Source organism: Tursiops truncatus, chromosome 8 (genome assembly GCF_011762595.2).
Source record: "Tursiops truncatus isolate mTurTru1 chromosome 8, mTurTru1.mat.Y, whole genome shotgun sequence".
Classification (NCBI taxonomy): domain Eukaryota; kingdom Metazoa; phylum Chordata; class Mammalia; order Artiodactyla; family Delphinidae; genus Tursiops; species Tursiops truncatus.
Window position 1 is genome coordinate 101,850,570 of NC_047041.1, and position 21,246 is coordinate 101,871,815.

Consider the following 21,246-nt stretch of genomic DNA (forward strand, 5'->3'; position numbering starts at 1 on the left):
CACCCCAAAACACACAGCCCCAGGTACACACCTGCCCCAGCCGGAGCTGTTCCTCAGATGCACAGACACACACCCACGCCTGAGACAGGATGGGCAGGAAGCAGATCCTGTGGGAGCACGAGGTGTGGGTACCCCTAGGCCCAGGCGGCTGGACAGGGTGGCTGTGGAGAGCACCCTAGGGCCCGGCCGGCCAGGCCTCGTGCCTGCCTGGCTCCCTGCCAATGCTGGCACTTACTGAGGAACAGCCCCAGCTCCCAGGCCCTGCCCTCTAGAGCCCTGGGAGGCCATATGGGGTGGCGATGGGGAGATGGCAAATGAACTGATTCCCACCTGGAAGCTTGAGGGGCTGAGTGTGACAGGAATGAGGGATGGAGGGAAAACTTCCAGCCTCCCAGCGGCTCAAGCCTGTCGGATATGGCCTCGCAGACAGCCCGGGGGCCTGCGGTGGGGCAGCCGCTGGAAGAGCTCCCATGTGCCACCCAGCAGGAGCCTCCTGGGTGGCTGCCACGGGGTGAGAAGTGGCAGGAAATGCTTGTTGAATCAGTGTGTGAGGTGGTGGGGTGAGGTGAGGCCGGGTGGCCTCTCCACCCCCAGAATCTGTGCCCAAATCCCAGATGGCATTTCCTCCGCACAGTCAATGCCCGGGCCCTGGGCCAGCCCGCACCCTCGGCCGGGCCAGGGAGGAGACGCGCTGCTTCTGTCCGGGGGCCCGTAGACGTCACCACTGTCTGGTCCGCACTGGAGGTAGGGGGGTGGCTGGCAAAACTGTCTGTCACCTCTCAGCTCCCACTCCTGGGTTCCGTCCCGATGCCCTCCAGCTTCACTCTGCCAGCTTCACTCCCCATCTGGTGGGAGGCCTCCCTCCCTCTGGCTGGGCTTGACTTAGTGCTCAGTGCCCCGCCGCCGTCTTGGGCATCCTGCCCAGGCTCAGGCTAAAAGCAGGGGAACTCATCCCTTGCTTCCCTCTAACAGAGGCTTGTCCACTCCACACACACCCGGCCCCCCACCCCGAGGCCACAAGGACTTGAGCAGCCTCCACCCTCCCTCCCCTCACTGAGGCTCTTTAGCCTGACCCCAGGCAGGGCAGGGCATGGCGATGGCCTCTGCCTTCCGAGCTCAGGCTGCCCGCATCGATCTGGCGCCCTTCTGCTGGATGCTGACGGTGCCGGCAGGCCTGGGCTCCGAGACCTCGTTTCTGGAGCATCCTGGTCCCTCGGGCCCTGACACCTGTCCTGTTCTTGTTCTCCTGTCTCCTGGGCCAGACGGGCCTCCCTCCCCAAAGCAGGGTGACCGCTCCCTCTCCCTCCAGCACTGAGCCTGGCCCACATGCCACGTCACCCCGCTGGCTGCTGTTAAGGCCCTGCCAGGCCAGGATGCCAGGCCCCAGTGGGGCAGGGAGGGATCCAAGGACAGAGCCTTTCACCTGAAACACTCGCACACACATGCTCGAGGATGCACGTGCGTGCAGGCCCACAGGTTCCCTTGCGGCTCGGGCCCAGCCAGGGAGGACACGGAGCCACCTGGGGTTTTAAAGCTCTGTTGGGGCCCAGCCCTGCAGGCCCAGTGATCTTTCCAGCAGAGATGGGGACTTGGCCCGACCCGGGGGAGAGCCTGCCAGAGGCTGAAGCCTGGACTCGGGCTGCCACTCTGGGGATCACTTCCTGAAGTCCTCCTCTCCAGCCTGCGGGGTGGGTGACAGGTGATGGCGCCAGCCCTCTGCCTCCCAGAGGCCCACACCACTGTTACTCAGGGCGGCTTCCAGGCAAAGCCCCCGAGGCCCGGCCTTCCAGTGCCCTCCCCCTCCATCTGGCTCCTCCCAGGTCCTGCCTGGTTCACCTCAAACGTGGTGTCCACAATCTCATCGATGACAGCTGCCTGGGAGCGGAATTTCTGCTGGTAATGCTCCACCCCGGACACCAGCTGCAGGAAGTGGAACAGGAGCTCCCGCTGCCTGAGGGCACCGGGGGGGGGGGGGGGGGGGGGGGGGGGGGCGAGGGGGGAAGTGGGAGGGGGCAGGGGGAAGCAAGGCTGGGCCATCTCAGCCCCCAGAGCCCCCTTCTCCCCCCACTCACAGCACCCCATGCCTCCATTTCCAGCCACGGGCGCCACTTCTCTGTGTGTGGCCCTCCACGGTATATTTCCTTTTCCACATATCCGCGCCCCTGCTGCCACCAGCTGCCGGTACCATAGAGGGTTCTGACGATTAAACTGTTCACCTCCAAACCGCCCATGCCTCCATGTGTCCAAGCTACCCCATGCTGACTCCTGCACCCGCTCAACCACCTACCCGCATCCCCGCCCGTCTATCTAGCCATTCCTCACCCATGGGGCCGCCCCGCCCTTTCCCTCACTCACCTATCCCTCCATCCACCTGCTTTTCCCCGGCCCCGCCCCCCACCCCTTCATAGTCAGCCATCCACCTAAACCCCCAGCCCCACCCACTACCCATTCATTAACTCCTTCACTGCCAGCCTGTCTTATCAATCCAGCCATCATATAACCCTGAAATCAATGAACACTGCACGGTGCTCCAAGGACATAGAAACAAATAAGAAACAGCCGCTGCCCTTAAGAAGCTCCGTCTGTGGCAGAGCCAGGAAAGCAAACCAAGGGTGTTTACACTTGTGATAAGTATAAACAGAGGGCATCGAGGGGCCCAGAGGAGGAAAACCTCACCCAAGTACTGGGGATCAGGAAAGGCTTCTGGAGGAAGCGTCACTGAGCTGAGCTTGAAAGACACTTGAGGGTTTGCTGAGCTCAGACCCGGTTTCTGGTGCGCCAAGGTCTGTGAGCAGCAGGGAGTGTACTGGGGGCCGGAGTGCGCCTCCGGACGGATGAATTCAAGGTGGAGACATCCAGGGGAGGTCAAAGCAGGGCGCCCGGACCTTAAGCTAAGGGAGACAGGAGGCCTTGTAGGGCTGTAAACTCGGGGAAGGCAGGGAAAGCCAAAACTACTTTTAACAAAGATCAGTCTCTAAATCATTAAAAAGAAAAAGGAAGGAAGAAAAAAAAGATTCAAACAAACTAAACAACAAAAACAAGACCACTCTCAGTGGAGGTGGAGGTGGGCCAGTGGAGAAGAGTTTGGGGGCCAAGAAACCCCCAGGGAAAGCATCACAGAGGAGCCCAGGCCAAGGTACCAGGATCTGGAACGTGGAGGGCAGCCGGGAGGGCGGCCGGGAGGGTGGCCGGGAGATGAAACGAGCAGGATTGGATCTCAGCTCTTCCAGCTCTTGATCACCTGAGCCTGGTGTTGGCAGCCAGAGAACATTCCAGGCAGAGAGAACAGTGTGGGCAAAGGCCTGAAGGTGGAGAAGTATGTGCTGTGCTGTACGTAAAGCCAGGATGTGTTGGAGGTGTGGGGTGGGGCCGTGATCATGGAGGGCTTGGCGCTCAAGCTCTGTCGGTGGCCAAGAAGAGCCTGGAAGGTGCCAGCAGTCAGGCTGGTTCTCTGGGGAGCCAGGCCTGAGAGCCAGGGCGCAGGAGTCTGTGCCAAGGACCCCTGGCCATGAGCACAGCCACTAGTCCCCAGCTGTCCTGGCCCAGCGGCCACTCGCGTTGACATCTGCCTCCCAGGCCTTTACCAAGCTGTTTCCCGACCCACCCTCCCCATCCCTGAAGCCGGCTGGAGTCCACCCACCCTACGTGGCCCCGCCAAGGTCTTTAGAGGGGGCCCTCACGGGCAGGTGCTAGTCTGTGTCCGCTTTGGGCCTCTGGAGTCCTCGCAGAACCTGGCCCAGAGCAAGGATCAGGGATGCTTCTGGAGCAAAAAGATGAGCAGAACCCCTGCTCCTGCAGCCTCTGTCCGCTGCCCCTGCCCTGGGCCCTCGGCCTCAGAGGGGCTCTCGTGGCCCTTCAGGTGCTGCTGGTGGGATTCTCTTGGTGGTACCAGGTGACTCTGAGTGAGCAGAAGCCACTCAAGGCCTCCACATCCCACCCACAGGCTCTACATAAGCCTTAGGGCTCTACCGCCCTTCCAGAGAGGCGGGCAATGCCCCTTTCCCACGGCGGTCCACCGGTCTGGCCCCCGGACCTCTCCCCTTAGACCTGAGGCCTCCCCTCCCTTTGCATCTCCTTACTTCTCAGTCATGCCTCCAAATTTTTTCTCAATGAGCTGCTTCTGTATAGTGTGTCCACTTATCACCTCTTCAGGCTCTGCATGTAGGGAAAGAAGGGGGAGGTCAAGACGCTGCCTGGATTGAGAGAAGGTGGAGGAAACCCCGTGTGTCATGGAGATAGTCAAACAGGAGCTAAAGGGGTTTTTGTCCAGGATGACCCCAAAGAGATTGTTTCTCCGGGCATGGAGTGTGTTTTGTTTGTTTGCCCATCCAGCATGCGTTCCCTCTTCTTCTGGTAAAAGTTTCCCAATTTTCCTGGGGAACCACTCCCACCCCTTTTGGTGCACGTTGCCTAGCTGGGGTTGACCCCACCCCCCAGCTCTAAGGACATATGACTCAAGCCTGGCCAAGCAGAATAGCCTATCCTTTCAGCCGTAGCGATTGGTTCAGAAATAGGCAGGTGACCAACCTGAGCCAAGGAGATTCATTTCTGGGATGTTGTTCGAACCGTTGGGAGAAGGGGACCCCTGCTGGGAGAGCTTGGGATACTTAAACTGTGAGGATTTGGGACTAGAGTTGCAGGTGGTCACTTTCCCACCACAAAGGAAGAGCACCCTAAGCACAAAACCACACAGAGAGCCACAGCGCAGAGAACTGGAAGGAGACCAAATCTCAACCATCATTGGGTCCTGGATCCAGCCGTTCCTGAAAGCCCATGAACTCTCAAGTTGCTAATAATTTAAGACAGTTAATTCGTCTTTTTGCTTAAGCTTTTCTGCACTGAGTGTTCATGATGGAGAGGGCAGGTGGGGGTCCAGGTGACCCCTGAGGGCCCTTAGTCCTCTGGTGTTGATGATCCTGGGATTCTGGAGCTCAGATTCTAAAGTTCTGAAGGTCTTTAAGCAGGAGGCAAAGCAATTGGCTCAAAATCTATTTACCCAGGAAGTCAGGTGTGTAAAGATGAACATGTACAGAAAACTTCATTTTTGTAGACTCAATTTTTATAGACACTTTGAGTGACTCTGGACAAGTGGGTATAACACCTTGACAAAAGCCTCAAAAACAGTTGAAGCCACCTCATATAAGACCAACTGCTACAAACTTTGTAAGTTATTAACAGAAACGAACGTTTGGTGAATCATAATTTGGCTAATTAGTTGTTTTGCAAATGGGTCTTTCAAGAATTGACTATCAGTTTAATTGGTTGTTAACGGTTAGTCCTGGAGCTTTTTGGACCGAAGTTCTAAGCTCTGAAAGTTCTCCTGAGTGTCAGGTTCTAAGACTCTAAACCTGGGCATCGGGAATTCCCTGGCAGTAGGTCCAGTGGTTAGGACTTGGCGCTTTCACTGCCGGGACCTGAGTTTGACCCCTGGTTGGGGAACTAAGATCCCTCTAGCCGCGCAGCATGGCCAAAAATAAATAAATAAATAGGTAGATAGGTAGATAAATAAATAAGGCTGAGCCTGGAGCTCTGTGCCTGCCTGGGAAGAAGCAGGCTGCTGGTACCTGCTTCCATGAGCTCTGTCAGTGAGTCATCCAGTAGCTTCTCATGGACCTGGGAGGCCTTCTGCGAAGAAGAGGCCTCAGTTCTGCCAGCGTCCCATGTCTGCCCATCCCTGGAGCACCTTCCTTCCTTCCCTCCAGCTTATGTGTCCCCCTCCCCGTGTCTTCCTGATTCGTCCCCCTGCCCCACTCCCTCACTACCTCCTGCTTCACTTTCTCCAGGCCTTTGAGCAGGGCCATCTGGAAGTTATCCACCAGGACGGCAATCACCAGGCTGGGGCGGGAGACAGGAGGAGGCTGGAGGGGAGGCCCTGAACCCTCCTCTGGGTTCATCGTGGCAGAGCCATGGTGAGAGGGGAGGGGAGGGGATGCCCCGGGGTTAGGCTGGGGGAAGTGAAGCTGGGGAGCACAGGCGTGGGGGCCTCACTTGAGGAAGATGAAGTACTGGATGATGATATATATCATGAGAATGGGGATGATGTACCAGGCGCCTGGGAGAGAGGGGGTCGTTCGAGCTGTGAGTTCCTTGCCGGTCCTCACCACACCCCTGCCAGCAAGGCTCAGAAGCCCCACTTTGCAGATGGGGTAACTGAGCCCTCAGGGTCTGCCCACTCAGCCAGCCCCTGCCCTCCACCCAGCCTGAGGCCTGCCCTACCCTGGGCTCGGCTGTCCAGGTAGATGAGGGACCAGTCGTCCAGGGTGAGCAAGGTGAAGAGGGTGAAGATGGTGGTGAAGATGTTCTGGAAGCGCTTGGGGTCAGAGTAGCGGAACAGTGCCCGGAACACCACAGAGAACAGGACTGGCTGTTGAGGACCAAACCAGGCTCACAGGGTCCTCTCTCCCCTTCTTCCTCTCTCCCTGCCACCCCCAGTTCCTGGTCTCTCCCCCCAACTCCATCCATTGCAACATCTCACTCTCCCACCCCAGCCCCCGTGGCACAGGATACAGAGACAGGTGAACATGAGGATGAGGATGGCGGTGATGGACGGCAAGGACTGGGCCAGGGTCCCTGTCACTTCCTGGAGGCTGGTCAGGAAGCTGTGGGCAGAGGTTGAGAAAGAGGCTGAGTCAGTGGGGTGGGGATCAGTGTCTAGCAGTTGGAGCTGATTACAGCTTTCAGACTGCTGATTACAGGGGTGGGAGGTCCCTGATTTGCTAGTGACTTGGGGCGGGGGGTGTCCCAGACCCTCTCTGGAAAATAAAGAGATTGATCCTAGTGGATGGCAGGAAAAGCAGGCTGGAGTCTGCAGCCTCCTTGTGGGCAGCTGTGGGTCCGCTGACCTGAGCCTCCGCAGGACCCGGATAGCTCGCAAGGCTCGCAGGCTCTTGAAGACCTTGAAGATGCGGAAGATGCTTTGGTTGTAGACCACGCGCATGGAGGAAGAGTTGATCTGCATGAGCATGAACTCCAACACAGCCATGATCATGATGAAGAAATCTACAGAAACAGGGGCACCTGGGTGTAATGGGCTCCTGCCCAGGCTCACAGACCTCCCAGTGCCAACACCCCCTGCTCCTGTCGCCCCTGGGCAGTTCAGGGGCTCCCACTACACGCACACACACACATACATGCCCCATCCCTACCCACCCAGGTTGTTCCAGGGGTCCAAAAAATACTTGAGGCCCAGAGCAATGATTTTGAGCACAGCTTCCACCACGTAGATGCAGAGGAAGATGGAGTCCAAGGCCATGAAGTACCACTCTGTGGGGGACACGGGGGAGGGGGGTCTCACTCAGGGGTCTCCCCAGCAATCCAGCCTCTCCTTCCTCCTCCCCACTGGAACCTCACACTCAGCCATTTAGGGAGAAGCTGACTCTGCCCAATGGCTGTGTGTTTTAACTGCTCTGTGACTCACTCTTCTTGCCTATAAAATGGTGATAATAACAGTCTGCCTGATAGAATTTTCACAAGCATTAAATGCTTTTCACGGGCTTCCCTGGTGGCACAGTGCCTGAGAGTCCGCCTGCCGATGCAGGGGACACGGGTTCGTGCCCCGGTCCGGGAAGAGCCCACATGCCGCGGAGCGGCTGGGCCCGTGAGCCATGGCCGCTGAGCCTGCGCGTCTGGAGCCTGTGCTCCGCAACGGGAGAGACCACAACAGTGAGAGGCCCGCGTACGGCCAAAAAAAAAAAAAAAAAAAAAAAAAAAAAAAAAAAAAAATTGCTTTTCACAGAGTAAAGGGCTTAGAATGGAGCCTGAAACAGCTTGCAAGAAACATCACTCTTCTTCTCTCCTTAGTTTATGGGCCCTGTGGCAGGTCCTTACCTTCACTTTGCTCCCCAGGGTTTTAGGGACCATCTTCCCAGGTTTCCCACCCTCATCCCTCCAGGGCCTCCTGCTTGCACAGTCTCCTGGCCCTTGCAGCTGACCTGGGTTCTGGGCATCCTTCCCGCAAAGCAGCGTACTTAGAGCTGATGCGCCACCTGGTGGCTATAGTCCAAAACAGCAAACCTCAAATTTATTGGGCTTTTCTGCCTCTGGCGGGCTGGTTGACTTCAGCAAAACTCTCTGAGCCTCACTCTACTGCTGGGCAATGCCGCTTACTTCCCAGGGTGAGGATCAAATGGGATAAGCGATATAAATCCCCCGGCACTTGATCCGGCCCACGGGAGGCTTGGGACAACATCAGTGGCCTTCTCCATGTGAACAGGGCTCCCTGGCTCTTACCACCCCGGACCTCGACTTCAGCGAAGGTCTGGGCCACGAGCATGATGGTGTTGAGGCAGACGATGAAGACGATGAAGGCTTCAAAGGCCAAGGAGTCAGTCAGTTTCCTGAGCATTCTCGAAAGGCCCCACATGAGGTGGCTTAATTTTTCCCACAACAAATAGAAGAGGTCCACAGTGTGCAGCTTCTTGTGGGTTCGTGGGGCTCGGCCAGCTGTGAAAGGGCCAGAAAGCCAAGCCCATGGGGGAAGGGGACACGGCGATCTGGTCTCCCTCCCAGGCCTGCCTGCCATGAGCTCACTCAGGTGCCTCCATGCTAGTCCTGCGCTGGTATAGGAGCCGCAGGCTTGACCCCTTCCCCGACAGGTGCCAGCTTGCTTGGGATTTGAGGTCTGCTTGAGCTCACGCTCCTACACCTCCATGCTTTTCTTTAAGTCACATGGCAACTTACACACGGAAGACCCCATCCTCCTCGCCACCCCATCCTCTTGGTAAACTCTCCTTCTCCCTCCAAGATTCTGCTGAAACATCACCCCTGTTGGCTGACTTTTCTGCCCACAAACAATTAGACACTCATCCCTCACTGCTTGTTTGTGAAGCTGATGCCGTGTTTACGGAACTACCAGGGGCCAAGTTTGGGGGATCATATGTTAACAGCCAAAGTCCCTCCCTGCCCTCTAACCAGGCCCTCATTCAGGCACTGGTTCCAGCCTCTGGCCTCAAGAAGCTCACAGCTCAGTGGGGGAAACATGGACAAACAGAATCCACGGTGGTAAATGTTCTGATATGGATGCTAGACCCCTCTCACTGGGTAGTCTGGGATTGGCTGTATAAGTGATCACCCCCAGCTTTCATACTAGAGAAGAGGAAATGTTCGAGAAGTGAACATGCGAATGAATAAAGCAGTGACTGCATGAACCAACAACCGACAGTCTGGAGAAGTGCCTAATCCCAGGAATAAAAGATTGGATGGTGAACAGTCAGGCGAGTGAATAGCCAATGGGATACACCTGCAGGTGAGAGCAAGCCTCGTGATCTGCGGAAGGACGTTCAGGGCCTGACTCAGGTCTGGAATCTGGGCCAGGCAGCTGGAGTTGGGGGGTGGGGGGCAAGCCAAGACTCACTTTTGTGCTTCTGGATCTGCTCGTCTTCTTCGGGCCAGCTTTCCGAGGTTTTAGAGGAGGAGCCCTGAGGATGGACTTTGCTGGAGGTCTGGGCAGGGTGTGAGTACGCTGTGTTCAGGGAACGAGCCAAGCTGAAGGCTGAGCTCTGTCTATCTGGCTTGCTAGGTTGGGGGGCTACTTGACGAGAACAGGCAGAGCCGAGGGAGGCTGAGGCCGCACTGTGGGACGTGTGTGGGCCAAAGAGTTGGGAGCTATCACGACGGTACTCCCCATAGTGGTGCTCTCGGTGGAGGTAGTCACGAGGATGTGCACCGTGCTGGTGCTCTCTGTGCTGGTGCTCATCATGGTGGTAGGACCCCATGGAGGCAGGCCTTCTGTGGTGATGGGCTTCATGATGGTGGTGCCCGCCATGGTGATGGGCCTCACTGTGCTGGGCAGGGCTACCAGAGTGGGAGAAGTCTCTATGGTTGTAAGGCACACCTTGGTGATAAAGCCCACCATGGTGGGAAACCTCACTGTGGTGGTGAAACCCACCATGGTGGTGGGACTCCCTGTGCTGCTGGAGTCTCCCATGGTGGTAGGACTCCCTCTGTTGGTGGGGCCTCCCGTGATGTCTCCTGCTACTGTGGTGGTGCTCGTCATCACAGTGGTCCTCACCATAGGAATGGTGGGAGATGAAAGCGCCACAGGAAGTATCCGGGAAGAGGGATGAGGAGCGGTGGAAGCGGTGGGAATGGCGGGAGAAGGCATTGTCATGGAAGTCTTGAGATCCATCACGATGAGGGGATATGCCATGATGGTGGGACTCACCATGGGGACGGGACACCCTTCGGTGATGGCGGTGGACTCCACCATGGCCTGGCCTGTGGTGTGTGGTTGGTGAACTGGGGTGAGAGAACACATCCGAGTCATCAGTGTCTGCCTCACTTTGAGCCTTTTCAGCCATCGAGGGTTGATCCATGACTATGCTGTGAACCCCGGATTGAGGAAAGCTCAAGATGTGGGCCTAAGAGCCCTTCCTGGATTGCCTTTCTCGCCTAAGCCGTGGCACTGGGGCTTCTAGGAAAGCCTGACTTCTCATGGAATTCTCCCCTCTATGATGTCACAAACAGGCCCCTTAGTAGACCTAATTCCCAAATGCCTCCTCCTGGGCTACAGTCCAGAATCAAGGATCGGTGTGTCTAACCTCCTCAATGTAAAAGGATGAAACTGAGGTCAAGAAAGGAGAAGGGACTGGCCCAAGGTGACCCAGCAGGTCAATGGGAAAGCTGGACAGAGAATTCTGGGGTGACACCATAGGCCCCAGCAGTTGCTTTAGCAAGTTTAGCTCTGTTACTGGAAAAAACTTCAAGAAGCCAAATGGTCTAGTCCCCAGTTGTACCTAGATACCAACTGGCTCTAAGGTTCAAACTGCCCAACTCCACTGTAAGTAGGTGTGTGGCCGTGGGCTAGCTGCTTAATCTTCCTATGCCTCAGTTTCTTCCTCTGTAAAATGGGGATAATAACACCTACCTCAAAGGATCAAAAAAGTTAAGATATGTAAAACTTATACTTGCAGCACAATAAATGTTAATTAGTATCGTTATTCTCTCCTTCATCATTGACAGGGATGAAGAGGAAATACCTCTCTTGGGTTATTACTAAAATAAAACCGTCAGCCATTATTTACTGAGGACCTACATTAAGAACTCTTTTTTCTTTTTAAATCTATTTATTTATTTATTTATGGCTGTGTTGAGTCTTTGTTGCTGTGCGCGGGCTTTTCTCTAGTTGCGGCGAGCAGGGGCTACTCTTCGTTGTGGTGCGCGGGCTTCTCATTGCGGTGGCTTCTCTTGTTGAGGAGCACGGGCTCTAGGCACACGGGGTTCAGTAGTTGTGGCACGTGGGCTCTAGAGAGCAGGCTCAGTAGTTGTGGCGCACGGGCTTAGTTGCTCCACGGCATGTGGAATCTTCCCGGACCAGGGCTCGAACCCGTGTCTCCTGCATTGGCAGGCAGATTCCTAACCACTGCGCCACCAGGGAAGCCCACAAGACTTCATTTAAAGCAATGTAAGGTTCACAGGAAAATTGAGGGGAAGGTACAGCGATTTCCCATATGCCTTTGCCCTGACCACATGCATAGTCTCCCACATTATTAACATTCCAACCAAAGTGGTACGTTTACTACAATTGATGAACCTACAATGACACAGCAGCATCCTCCAGATTCCATAGTTTACATTAGGAGTCACTCTTAGTGGTGTATATTCTATGGGTTTGTATGCACTTTTAATATAATCCTCACAATAACCTCACAGGATGGATATTATTTACCCCCAGTTTACAGAGGAAGGTACTGTGGCTCAAAGAGTGTAAATGAGCTGCTCAATCTTCTGGAAGCATTCAGGTCCCTCGTTTGACTACAGCTGCTTCCTGAGTGCTTGGTCACAGCCAAGTCCATAGCAGCGTTGGGTATCAGGTTCCCAGTGATGAAAGCCCTCAAAGGGCTCAGTGTCTGTCGCCAGTAGCAGACAAGGCAAAAGTTTGTGATAGGACTACTAATTGCTCCACAAATCCATTCTCCTCCTCTTCCTGGCACGTGGCCTCGCAGCTAGAGATGACATTTCCCAGGGTGCCTTGCACCTAGGCTTGGCCAAAGGGTGAGAGCAGAAGTAATGTGAGAACTTCCGGGTCTTGGATTTAAAGCACTGGGCCAGGAACCTCTGTTTCCCACCGTTCCTATAGGCTAGAGCGTGGTTCAACAAGCAGACAGGATCGATATTCTAGGGCAGAGATTTCTGCATTCTGCAAAACCACGGAATTAGCCTTGAGATCTTTCTAGTTTACGGATTCCGTCTTGTGATGAGAAAAAAAACCCCTCAGCATTATTTTCGAAACTCGCGTGCTGTGTGATGCCAGCGCTTTCAGTGATGGACAGTAATCGAGCAGCCTCGGAAACCATTTGTGAAACGTTGTTCAGCCCCATCTGCAGTGCTCATTGGGTGGGGCCTTGCTCAGTTTTCAGCGTGAGATCAGGAAGTCTGTCGATCATGTGTGAACACGGTATTGCCCGGATAGGAGGTGGTAAAGAAGGTGACCTCAGCCTCGCCCTCCTGGTTACCTCCCTCCACCTCCCCTTAGGCGCAGATGACTGACTTAGGGGCGCAAACACTCTGGTGTGATAGAAAATCAGAGGAAATTTTTCTTCTAAGGAAATCATTTTTGCCTCGACGTAGCGGCCTCCCTGCCACTTTGCTGTTGATGCGAGCACTGTAAAACATGAATTATGCAGGTTAGAAGTGAATTTCAGCATGATTTCATATCTTGTTGCAAGTTTCCTGCTTAGTTATATATGATGCCCTTCTATTGTATGTCTTATTAGTGTTTGTGTTTTACAAATGGGTCTAGCGATTCCATGTGATGCTGTTTTATCATCAGGTGTGAAGTGAAAGAGGAGGAGCTTAGGACTGTGGACAAATCTGGTAGGGTTAGCGATGAAGAATTACAATTTACAAGTGTAGCAATGGCTTCAGGAAAATCGAAGAGAACTAAATTACAAATTACAGCCATTTGACAAATAAATGTGCTGATTTTTAACCTATCGTATCTCAAAACAAACAGGGTAAGGCTTTTATAGGCTACATTTAGTACAAAGGCTCAAAGAGCAAGTTATTTGTAACAGACCAATTGTCCAGAAAAAGAACCCAATAATGCTGGCATGTAAAAGTATATGAGTGACGTGTTAGCGCAAGATGCTCAACAAAAGAGTGTAAGTGTTCTACTCTCAGAGAGAGTGACAACACAACGTGTTGATGTCACGTGATGCTGAAGAACTTTTCTTTTTTTCTTGGTAATTAGCTGAAAACTAACAGATTCTTTATCCAGGCTGATGAGTCAACAGATTTCACCGATAAATGCCATGTTTTTAGAAGTGGCACTGATAAATGCCACTTCTAAGATTTGTAAATGATGCTGGTAATCGAGACTTTTTTTTTTCTGAGGCAAACAGCTTTTACATAGAAACAGCCAAGATATGATTAATGTTTTCTTCATATCTAGAATCAGAAGGTCTGTCTTGGAAGAACTGTCTTGGCATTTGAACTGATGGTGTTTCCATCAAAAGTTGGCTCCATAAGAGTTTTCACTGCTGTTATAAAAAAACAAAACCAGGACTTCCCCAGCGGTCCAGTGGTTAAGACTTCACGCTTCCACTACAGGCGGGGGTTCAGGTTCGATCCCTGGTTGGGGAAGATCTTGAATGCCCCGTGGTGTGACCAAAAAAAAGAAAAAGAAAAAAAAACAAAACCAATCAAAACCCAACAAACAAAAACCTGTTGTTGCCACGTACACTACTTTCCTTACAGGGAGGAACAGGCGTCACAAACTCTTGGAGATGAAAAAAAGAATGATGCTGCAAAATGGTTAACTTGATGAAACAAAGACTTAACTTGAGCATGTTTAAAAAACTGTGGGCTTCCCTGGTGGTGCAGTGGTTAAGAATCCACCTGCCAATACAGGGAACACGAGCTCAAGCCCTGGTCTGGGAAGATCCCACATGCCACGGAGCAACTAAGCCCGTGCGCCACAACTACTGAGCCTGCACTCCACAGCCCGCGAGCCACAACTACTGAGCCTGCGTGCCACGACTACTGAAGCCCACGCACCTAGAGCCCATGCTCCGCAACAAGAGAAACCACCGCAATGGGAAGCCCGCGCACCACAATGAAGCGTAGCCCCCACTCTCTGCAACTAGAGAAAGCCCGCGAACAGCAACAAAGACCCAATGCAGCCAAAAAAAAATTTTTTTTAATTAAAAAAACACAAAAAACTGTGATTATGGGGAATTGCCTGGCAGTCCAGTGGTTAAGACTCCACACTCTCACTGCTGAGGGAGTGGGTTCCATCCCTGGTCAAGGAACTAAGAGCCTGCAAGCCACGTGGTATGGCGTGCGTGGCCAAACCACTCCCCCAAACCAAAAAAACCCCTGTGATTATGATCCAACAAGTCCACTTCTGGGTATGTGCCAAAAGAATTGAAAGCAGGCATTCAAACAGGTATTCATACACCCCTGTTTGTAACAGCATTATCCACAACAGCCAAGAGGTGGAAACAACCCAAATGTCCATGGACAGGTGGAGAGATAAGCCAAATGTGGTCCATAGATAAAATGGAATATTACTGAGCCTTAAAAGGAAGGAACTACTGATAACATACCACAACATGGATGAACCCTGAAGACGCTATGCTAAGTGAAATAAGCCAGGCACAAAAGAACAAATATCATATGGTTCCACTTAAATGAGGTACCCAGAATAGGCACATTTATAGACACAGAAGGTTACATAACGGTTACCAGAGGCTGTGGGAAGGGGATGATGGAAAGTTATTTTTTAATGGGTGCAGAGTCTCAGTTTGGCATGATGAAAAGTTCTGGAGATGGACCGTGGTGAGTGTTACACAACAGTGTGAGTGTACTCAGTGCCCCTGAATTGTACATTGAAAATGGTTAAAATGGCCAATTTTATGTTAATGAATATTTTACCACAATAAATGTTTTCTTAATTAAAAAAAAAACTGTGTCCGCAAAAAAAAAAAAAAAAAAAAAAAAAAAAACTGTGTGAAAACCTGAACGAAGAACACAGACATCTCCTATACAGACAATAGAAATCTGGTGGCTTCCCACTTTGTGATAGGTCCATTGAGAAAGCACCAATTTAGTTGAGGAAAGAGGCTGGCTGAATCTATAGAATGGGTCATCTCATCCAATTAGTGAGGACTCCTGCACTGACTACCTTACATTGCATTTACATGGGACATGAGTAACTTTCCATTTTGTGAGCATTTTAAGAAGCCATCCACAGACCTCTTCCCTAGACCATCATATAATCAAGTTCCCAGTTGTGTTCTTTCCAAGTCTCTGTAAATGACCAGCCCATCAGATATTGCTCAAGAGCCCATATGAACCTGCACCTTAGCCCCTCTTTCCTTCCACACAAAGTGGATAATATATGTATTGCCCGAAGTTCTGCCTACTGGGAGGATTTTTCTTCACCACCGTCTTTCAGGGCCAACTCTGAATGGGGCTGTCGTGCAGCAACTGTCCACTTCTGGCTGTCGCTGGCTTACTGTGCAAAGTCTTCCATAAATCAGGTCTGTCCTTTTTCCTCTTCCCCTTGAAGCCTTTGAGTGTAAACAGAGGGAAAGGAGATGAAGCATTAGAAACAGACATCACGGTAGGCTGAAGCACCTGCTCATGTAATTCATTTGTGTCTTCTGGATCAGACCTCCCTTGCTATACAGGAGGTCCATGTTGATTACCTCTTTTATATGTACTAGCATGTATTTGTTAATCCCAAACTGCTAATTTATACCTTCTCCCCAGTATCATATATACCACTTCAATTTCTAATGGGATACAACTGTGAAAATCCAATTTCATGATTCTGTGGGCCAGATAACACCCAGTTTATGATGAACATTTGGGTCTGATAATCACTAGGTGTTCCATAAATCAGTCATTCAGTGTTCACCAGGGCCCAGAGGCAAGCCAGAGGCTGCTTTTGAGAGGATAGAATAGTCGTTGGCAGAGGACAGCATGACAAAAATTCCATGGGTCTTAGCTGTGATCCTCCTATTGGGGCTTGCTAGATATGCCACATGGCATCTTTGGCTGACACCTGCCCAAGTGGTAGGGCAGCTTGCACCACAGGCTGGACTTTTGCAGAGCTTTTTTTAGATTCAGATCGAACATTGTCAGATTTACAGGTTACCCAGAAAATGAGTCAAAGCAGTTTGCCCCAATGGGACCTACGTTGGCTCCAAAATCCAAAAGGCACACCGTACATTGCTCCCCTTTCTTCGTGACATATAGTGTTAAGCGGCAGCAATGTGTCTCTCACTTTATTTATTTTTTACATTTTATTTATTTATTTATTTTGGTCGCGCCACATGGCATGTGGGATCCTAGTTCCCTGACCAGGGATCGAACACACGCCCCCTGCAGGGGAAGCAAGGATTCTTAAGCACTGGACTGCCAGTGAAGTCCCTGTCTCTCACTTTAGAAGAGACATGCAACATTCCCCAGACCTCTGGACCCCTGGAAACTTTCCTGATGTGGCAGGCAATTTGAACTTCCATGGGGTTCATCTCCAGCTCTCTGGCACACATATGTTTAACGCTTGCTGTTTCCTGATCATAGTGCACAGTTAGCATAATAGCTTCAGTTGAGTGTGTCAAGATGGTATTCTCTGTGTTGTCAAGACTATCAACGTAGGGAGGGTGGGAGGGAGGGAGACGCAAGAGGGAAGAGATATGGGAACATATGTATATGTATAACTGATTCACTTTGTTATAAAGCAGAACTAACACACCATTGTAAAGCAATTGTACCCCAATAAAGATGTTAAAAAAAAGAAAAAAAAAAGACTATCAACGTCCCTTTGGACCTTGCAGTTTGCTGGAAGATGGCATAATCCAGGGACAAGACACTAAAGGTATACTGTTATCCTTGCTATGTAAATGCAAACAGTGTAAATTCCCATATTCATGGGAATGTAAGAGAAAGCATTTACTAGTTCAATAGCCACATAACAGTTGCTGGGGTTTATACTGAGTTTCTCCAATAAAGATCTCAAATCTAGAATTGCAGCTGTGATTGGCATTGCCACATCACTAAGCTTGCTTTTCCACCGGCAAATAAGAAGGGGATATGCCTGGAATCACCACTTTTGCATCTCTCAAACCCCTAAAGGTGGCACTAATCTCTGCAGTTTCTTCAGGTTGTTGTATCACTTGATGTATAACTTCGCAGGGGTGGGGGGACAATTCCAGAGGTTTCCACTTGGTCCTTTTACCATAATCGTCCACACTACAGGGGAAGGGAAGCAACGTGAGAGTCTGCCAGCTACTGAGTACTAATCTCACAATCAATTCTGGAATGGTGGAACTAACCACAGCGTGAATCTGAGGGCCTCAGGAATGTGACCTTTCATCTCTAAAGGCCTTTAGTGCTAACTGGTCTCCATGGGTAATAATATTCGAATTAACATCTGAAGCTGCAATGAATTTGTCGTGTCATTTTAGCTAAGCTGGAACTGCTTCCCAGAATTCCCTTCTCTGCATAGTTCTCTTTAGTGTGGGCCACGAGTGGCATTTTGTGTAAGATTTGGGAAGTAGAAGTGAAACAGGAGTTGTATCCTTTTTCCACTAGGAAGGTTGGTGCAGGGGCACCAGAAGCAGCTGCATCTCCCTCACAATGACCCTCATTTGCTAGCTCACCTTTTTAGCATCGAGCAGTACCTGGGTCCACAGCTTCTCCAGCTTCTGCTACTCTTGTTTCAGGTGCATGTTTAGCTCCCTGGTGGAGTGCCAGCTTCTCCTGTGGGTCATCTGCTTCATTAAAGTTGGAAGCTTAGACGCAGTGAGAGACTGATACAGGTTCTGGTCCATCCTGTGGGTACTAGCTTATTCTCACTGGTGCAAGTTCATTCTTGCCTCCCTCACCTCACATCACATTCATTCCAGCTGTCTGCCTGCCATCTTTTAGCTCCAGCACCAGAAACAAAGATGGCAGTCTTATATGATCAGCCCTCACAATTATGTAGGGTCTTATCCATATGATACAACTTTACTGCCTATAATCGCTCCCAGTAATTTTGTTTCTCTGATTAAATCCTGGCTGATACAGTAACTTTATTTTTTGAGTGTTTTTTTTTGTTGTTGGTGGTGGTGGTGGGCTTTTTCTGGTTTTTTTTGGCTGTGCCATGTGGCTTGTGGGATCTTAGTTCCCCCCACCAGGGATTGAACATCCTCAGCAGTGAAAGCACAGAGTCATAACCACTGGACCACCAGGGAATTCCCCAGTAACTTAAAAAATACACAAATTGCCATTTTCTGTGTCTAAAGAAACTTACAGCTCGTCTCTTGTCCCTTTGTGCACAAAGGTAAATAAATCAATGTTTCCGGTATCTTCCTTATTGTAACAAAGTGCTTATGACGGGTTGGGTTTTGTTTTGCTTCTTAGGAGTGCTGGATGAAAACAGAATCAGGAGTAAGCTCCTTCGCTTGAAGAAAGAGGGGAAGGTAGTATGATAGACTGAACATAAAAATAACCCCAGTTCTCTCCTGCTTCTATCCATAATGCCCCATGAAATGTGACTTTGAAACATCGACTTTCCCACCCCTTAAATCTGAACAGGTTTGGCTAATGAAATGGGGCAGAAGTGATGGAGTGTCTCTTGAAAGCCTCAAAAGAGCTTGCCCGTTTTTCGTTGTTCTCTTGGACCCACACTTGGGCGATGAGAACAAGCCCAGTCTCCTCTGCTGAAGATAAGAGAGACCATATGGAGCATAGCTGTGTCATATGGGCTGAGGCCATCACAGACTAGCTAACCCCTCCCCGCCCTGCAGTTGATCCTGCACCACGAGTGAGCACAACTGAGATCAGTCAAGCCCAGCCCAGATCAGCAGAACCACCCAGACGACCCATACTCTAATGAGAAACAATGCATTTTTATTTTTTTTTATGATTAATTAATTAATTAATGGCTGCATTGGGTCTTTGTTGCTGTGCGCGGGCTTTCTCTAATTGCATTGAGTGGGGGCTACTCTTCTTTGCGGTGCGTGGGCTTTTTACTGTGTTGGCTTCTCTTGTTGCAGAGCATGGGCTCTAGGCACACAGGCTTCAGTAGTTGTGGCATGCAGGCTTCAGTAGTTGTGCCTCACAGGCTCTAGAGCTCAGGCTCAGTAGTTGTGGTGCACAGGCATGGTTGCTCCACGGCATGTGGGATCTTCCCGGACCAGGGCTCGAGCCCGTGTTCCCTGCATTGGCAGGTGGATTCTTAACCACTGTACCACCAGGGAAGTCCATAGAATGCATTTTTAAAAGCCATTGGATTTTGGGGTGGTTTGTTACACAGCACATTGCTAACTAATACAGGAGCATGGGAAAATGGATGTTTTGAAGAATGGTGAGGAACTTTACAGGTGGATCAGAAAAGAAAAGGCACTAAGGGCAAAGAGAAGATCATGTGCCAAGAACAGAGGTGTGAATTGTCCTGACACCTTCAGGCAGTGGTGTGCTGGGAAGCGTTTGACACCTGTCTCTCCATGTGTAGTTCTGATGTGAATTTTGGTTGCTATTTTTTGGTTTTGTTAATGAGTAACAGACTTTTTCCATGAAGGACCAAGAGGTAAATGTTTTAGGCTTTCAGGGCCACACAGTCTCTATTGCAATGACTCAACTCTGCTATTGTAGTGCAGAAACAGCCACAGAACAATAAGGAAAAGAATAGGTGTGGCTGGGTTCCAATAAAACTTTATTTACACAAACAGGTGGTGGGCCAGATTTGGCTTGTAGTTTGCTTATCCCTGGTCTAGACGATTAACAAAACAATAAATCGATCTGATTTATAGTGTTTGTTGATTTGCAGTGTAACTACTTGCACCATGGCTGATTTCATGCTACCAGTGTAATGTCGCTGAACACTGTCTGGAAGAAATGGACAATAAGGAGCATCCTATTCTCTAGGATTTCCACCAGGCAGATACAATAGACCTACATAACCTTAAGAGCAGAAATAATAGTAAAATCTAGTAAACGAATTAGGAAGTAATGAGTTGTGAGTATTTATTACCTTTGTTCTTAATATACTTTATTTAATAGTAAGTTTATGTAATCTAGTTAAATTTTTAATTTAATTTTTAATACAATTTAATTGTGTTCAACAACCAGCTGGCAAAATTCAGCATTCTAGAGCCAGTAAGAGCCAGATCTGGCATACCATTGCATTCAGGAAATGATGTGTTATCCAGAGTGAGCAAGATGGGGGGTGGAGATAGAGGAGTAATGGGAGATGCAGGTGAAAGGTTTTTGGAAGGTCAGACTAGGCTGGGCCTTGTGGGCTGGTAAAGGGGGTGGCATTTCAAACAGTGATGAGATCAGATCAGATGGCTCTAAGAAGGATGCTTGCACACAGAGAGGAGTCTGTTTGCTGTGGGGATCCTGAGGCCGGTGGGTCAGTTAGGAAGCTGTTGGCATAACCAGCAGAGAAACTCTGATGGCTGGGACTACAGAAGATGTTGGGAAAGAGAGGTGGGTTGATGCCAGTTATTCAGGTGCCTGGATCTACAGGATGCAACGATGGATAGGTGGTGCTGGGGAAAGGGTGAGGGACACATGAAGGGGACATCAAGGATTGGGGCTTGAACATCCTCAGGAACTGGGGCGCAGGTCCCTGAAACTGAGAGTGCTGGAGAAGGAGCTGGTTTGGCAGAAGATGAGTGTTCGGTTTGCACACAGTGGGTCTGACGATCCCGGGAACACCCAGGAGGGGAGCCCTGGGCTGGAGGCCAAGTTGGGAAAGAGGGCCCAGGACCTTGCCTCCTGGGGCTCCGGTGGCAGGACACTCATGGGAGTGTCCCCACTCCTGACTCTGCCCTGGCTCCAGGCCACCTCTGAGCCACATTCCCTCTCGGGGACTCAGTCTCCCCATTCGTAGTGGGGGGTTAGGGTCTGACTCCTGCACTCCTATTGCCTGGCTTTTGTGAAAATCCCACGAGATCGGGGTGCGGGTTGAGAGGGCGGTGGAGGACGCTGTTCCTGTCCTGTCCTCGGCCTGCTGGAGGGTGCTGGGGGACTCCTGGGAAGGAGACGATGGCCAGCCAGATTCCTGAGGCCTGGCTGGGTCAGAAGAGCCCAGCTCAGGTCCCCCCCCCCATCACCTCCCCTTCTGCCCTGTATCCCCCTCTCTGGATGGCCTGGGGGGCTGTCCCCTCTCCTCAGGTTCTCTTGCCCTGCAGCCCCTCTCCACTCCTCTCGCACAGCCCCAGACGCCGCCACCCAATTGCGCTGGCAGATCCCTGCTTTCCTCACCTCCGACACCCAAAGTGTCTCCCTGCCCCTCCCTCCCACTCG

General features: G+C 51.2%; 1 protein-coding gene across 1 annotated transcript; it reads right to left on the bottom strand.

The window, feature by feature from the left end:
- Positions 1 to 1,520: 1,520 nt before the first annotated feature.
- CATSPER1 (cation channel sperm associated 1) lies at positions 1,521 to 9,726 on the bottom strand. The gene is made up of 12 exons (XM_073809173.1): positions 9,353 to 9,726; positions 8,230 to 8,442; positions 7,150 to 7,263; positions 6,843 to 6,999; positions 6,508 to 6,599; positions 6,217 to 6,360; positions 5,989 to 6,052; positions 5,763 to 5,835; positions 5,565 to 5,622; positions 4,080 to 4,155; positions 1,837 to 1,951; positions 1,521 to 1,681 (listed from the first exon to the last, which is right to left on the bottom strand). Exons 1-12 carry the CDS (start codon positions 9,711 to 9,713, stop codon positions 1,655 to 1,657), a joined length of 1,494 nt encoding a protein of 497 aa, XP_073665274.1. The 5' UTR covers positions 9,714 to 9,726; the 3' UTR covers positions 1,521 to 1,654.
- Positions 9,727 to 21,246: the final 11,520 nt, after the last annotated feature.

Excerpts from the sequence above, each read along its gene's own strand:
- CATSPER1 (XM_073809173.1), bottom strand. The coding sequence starts at position 9,713 with ATGGGGTCCTACCACCATGATGAGCACCAGCACAGAGAGCACCAGCAC. Across the intron at positions 8,443-9,352 it reads GCAGATCCAGAAGCACAAAA|CTGGCCGAGCCCCACGAACC; the intron begins GTGAGTCTTGGC and ends GCCCTTTCACAG. Across the intron at positions 6,053-6,216 it reads CCTGGACAGCCGAGCCCAGG|GCGCCTGGTACATCATCCCC; the intron begins GTAGGGCAGGCC and ends CCTCTCTCCCAG.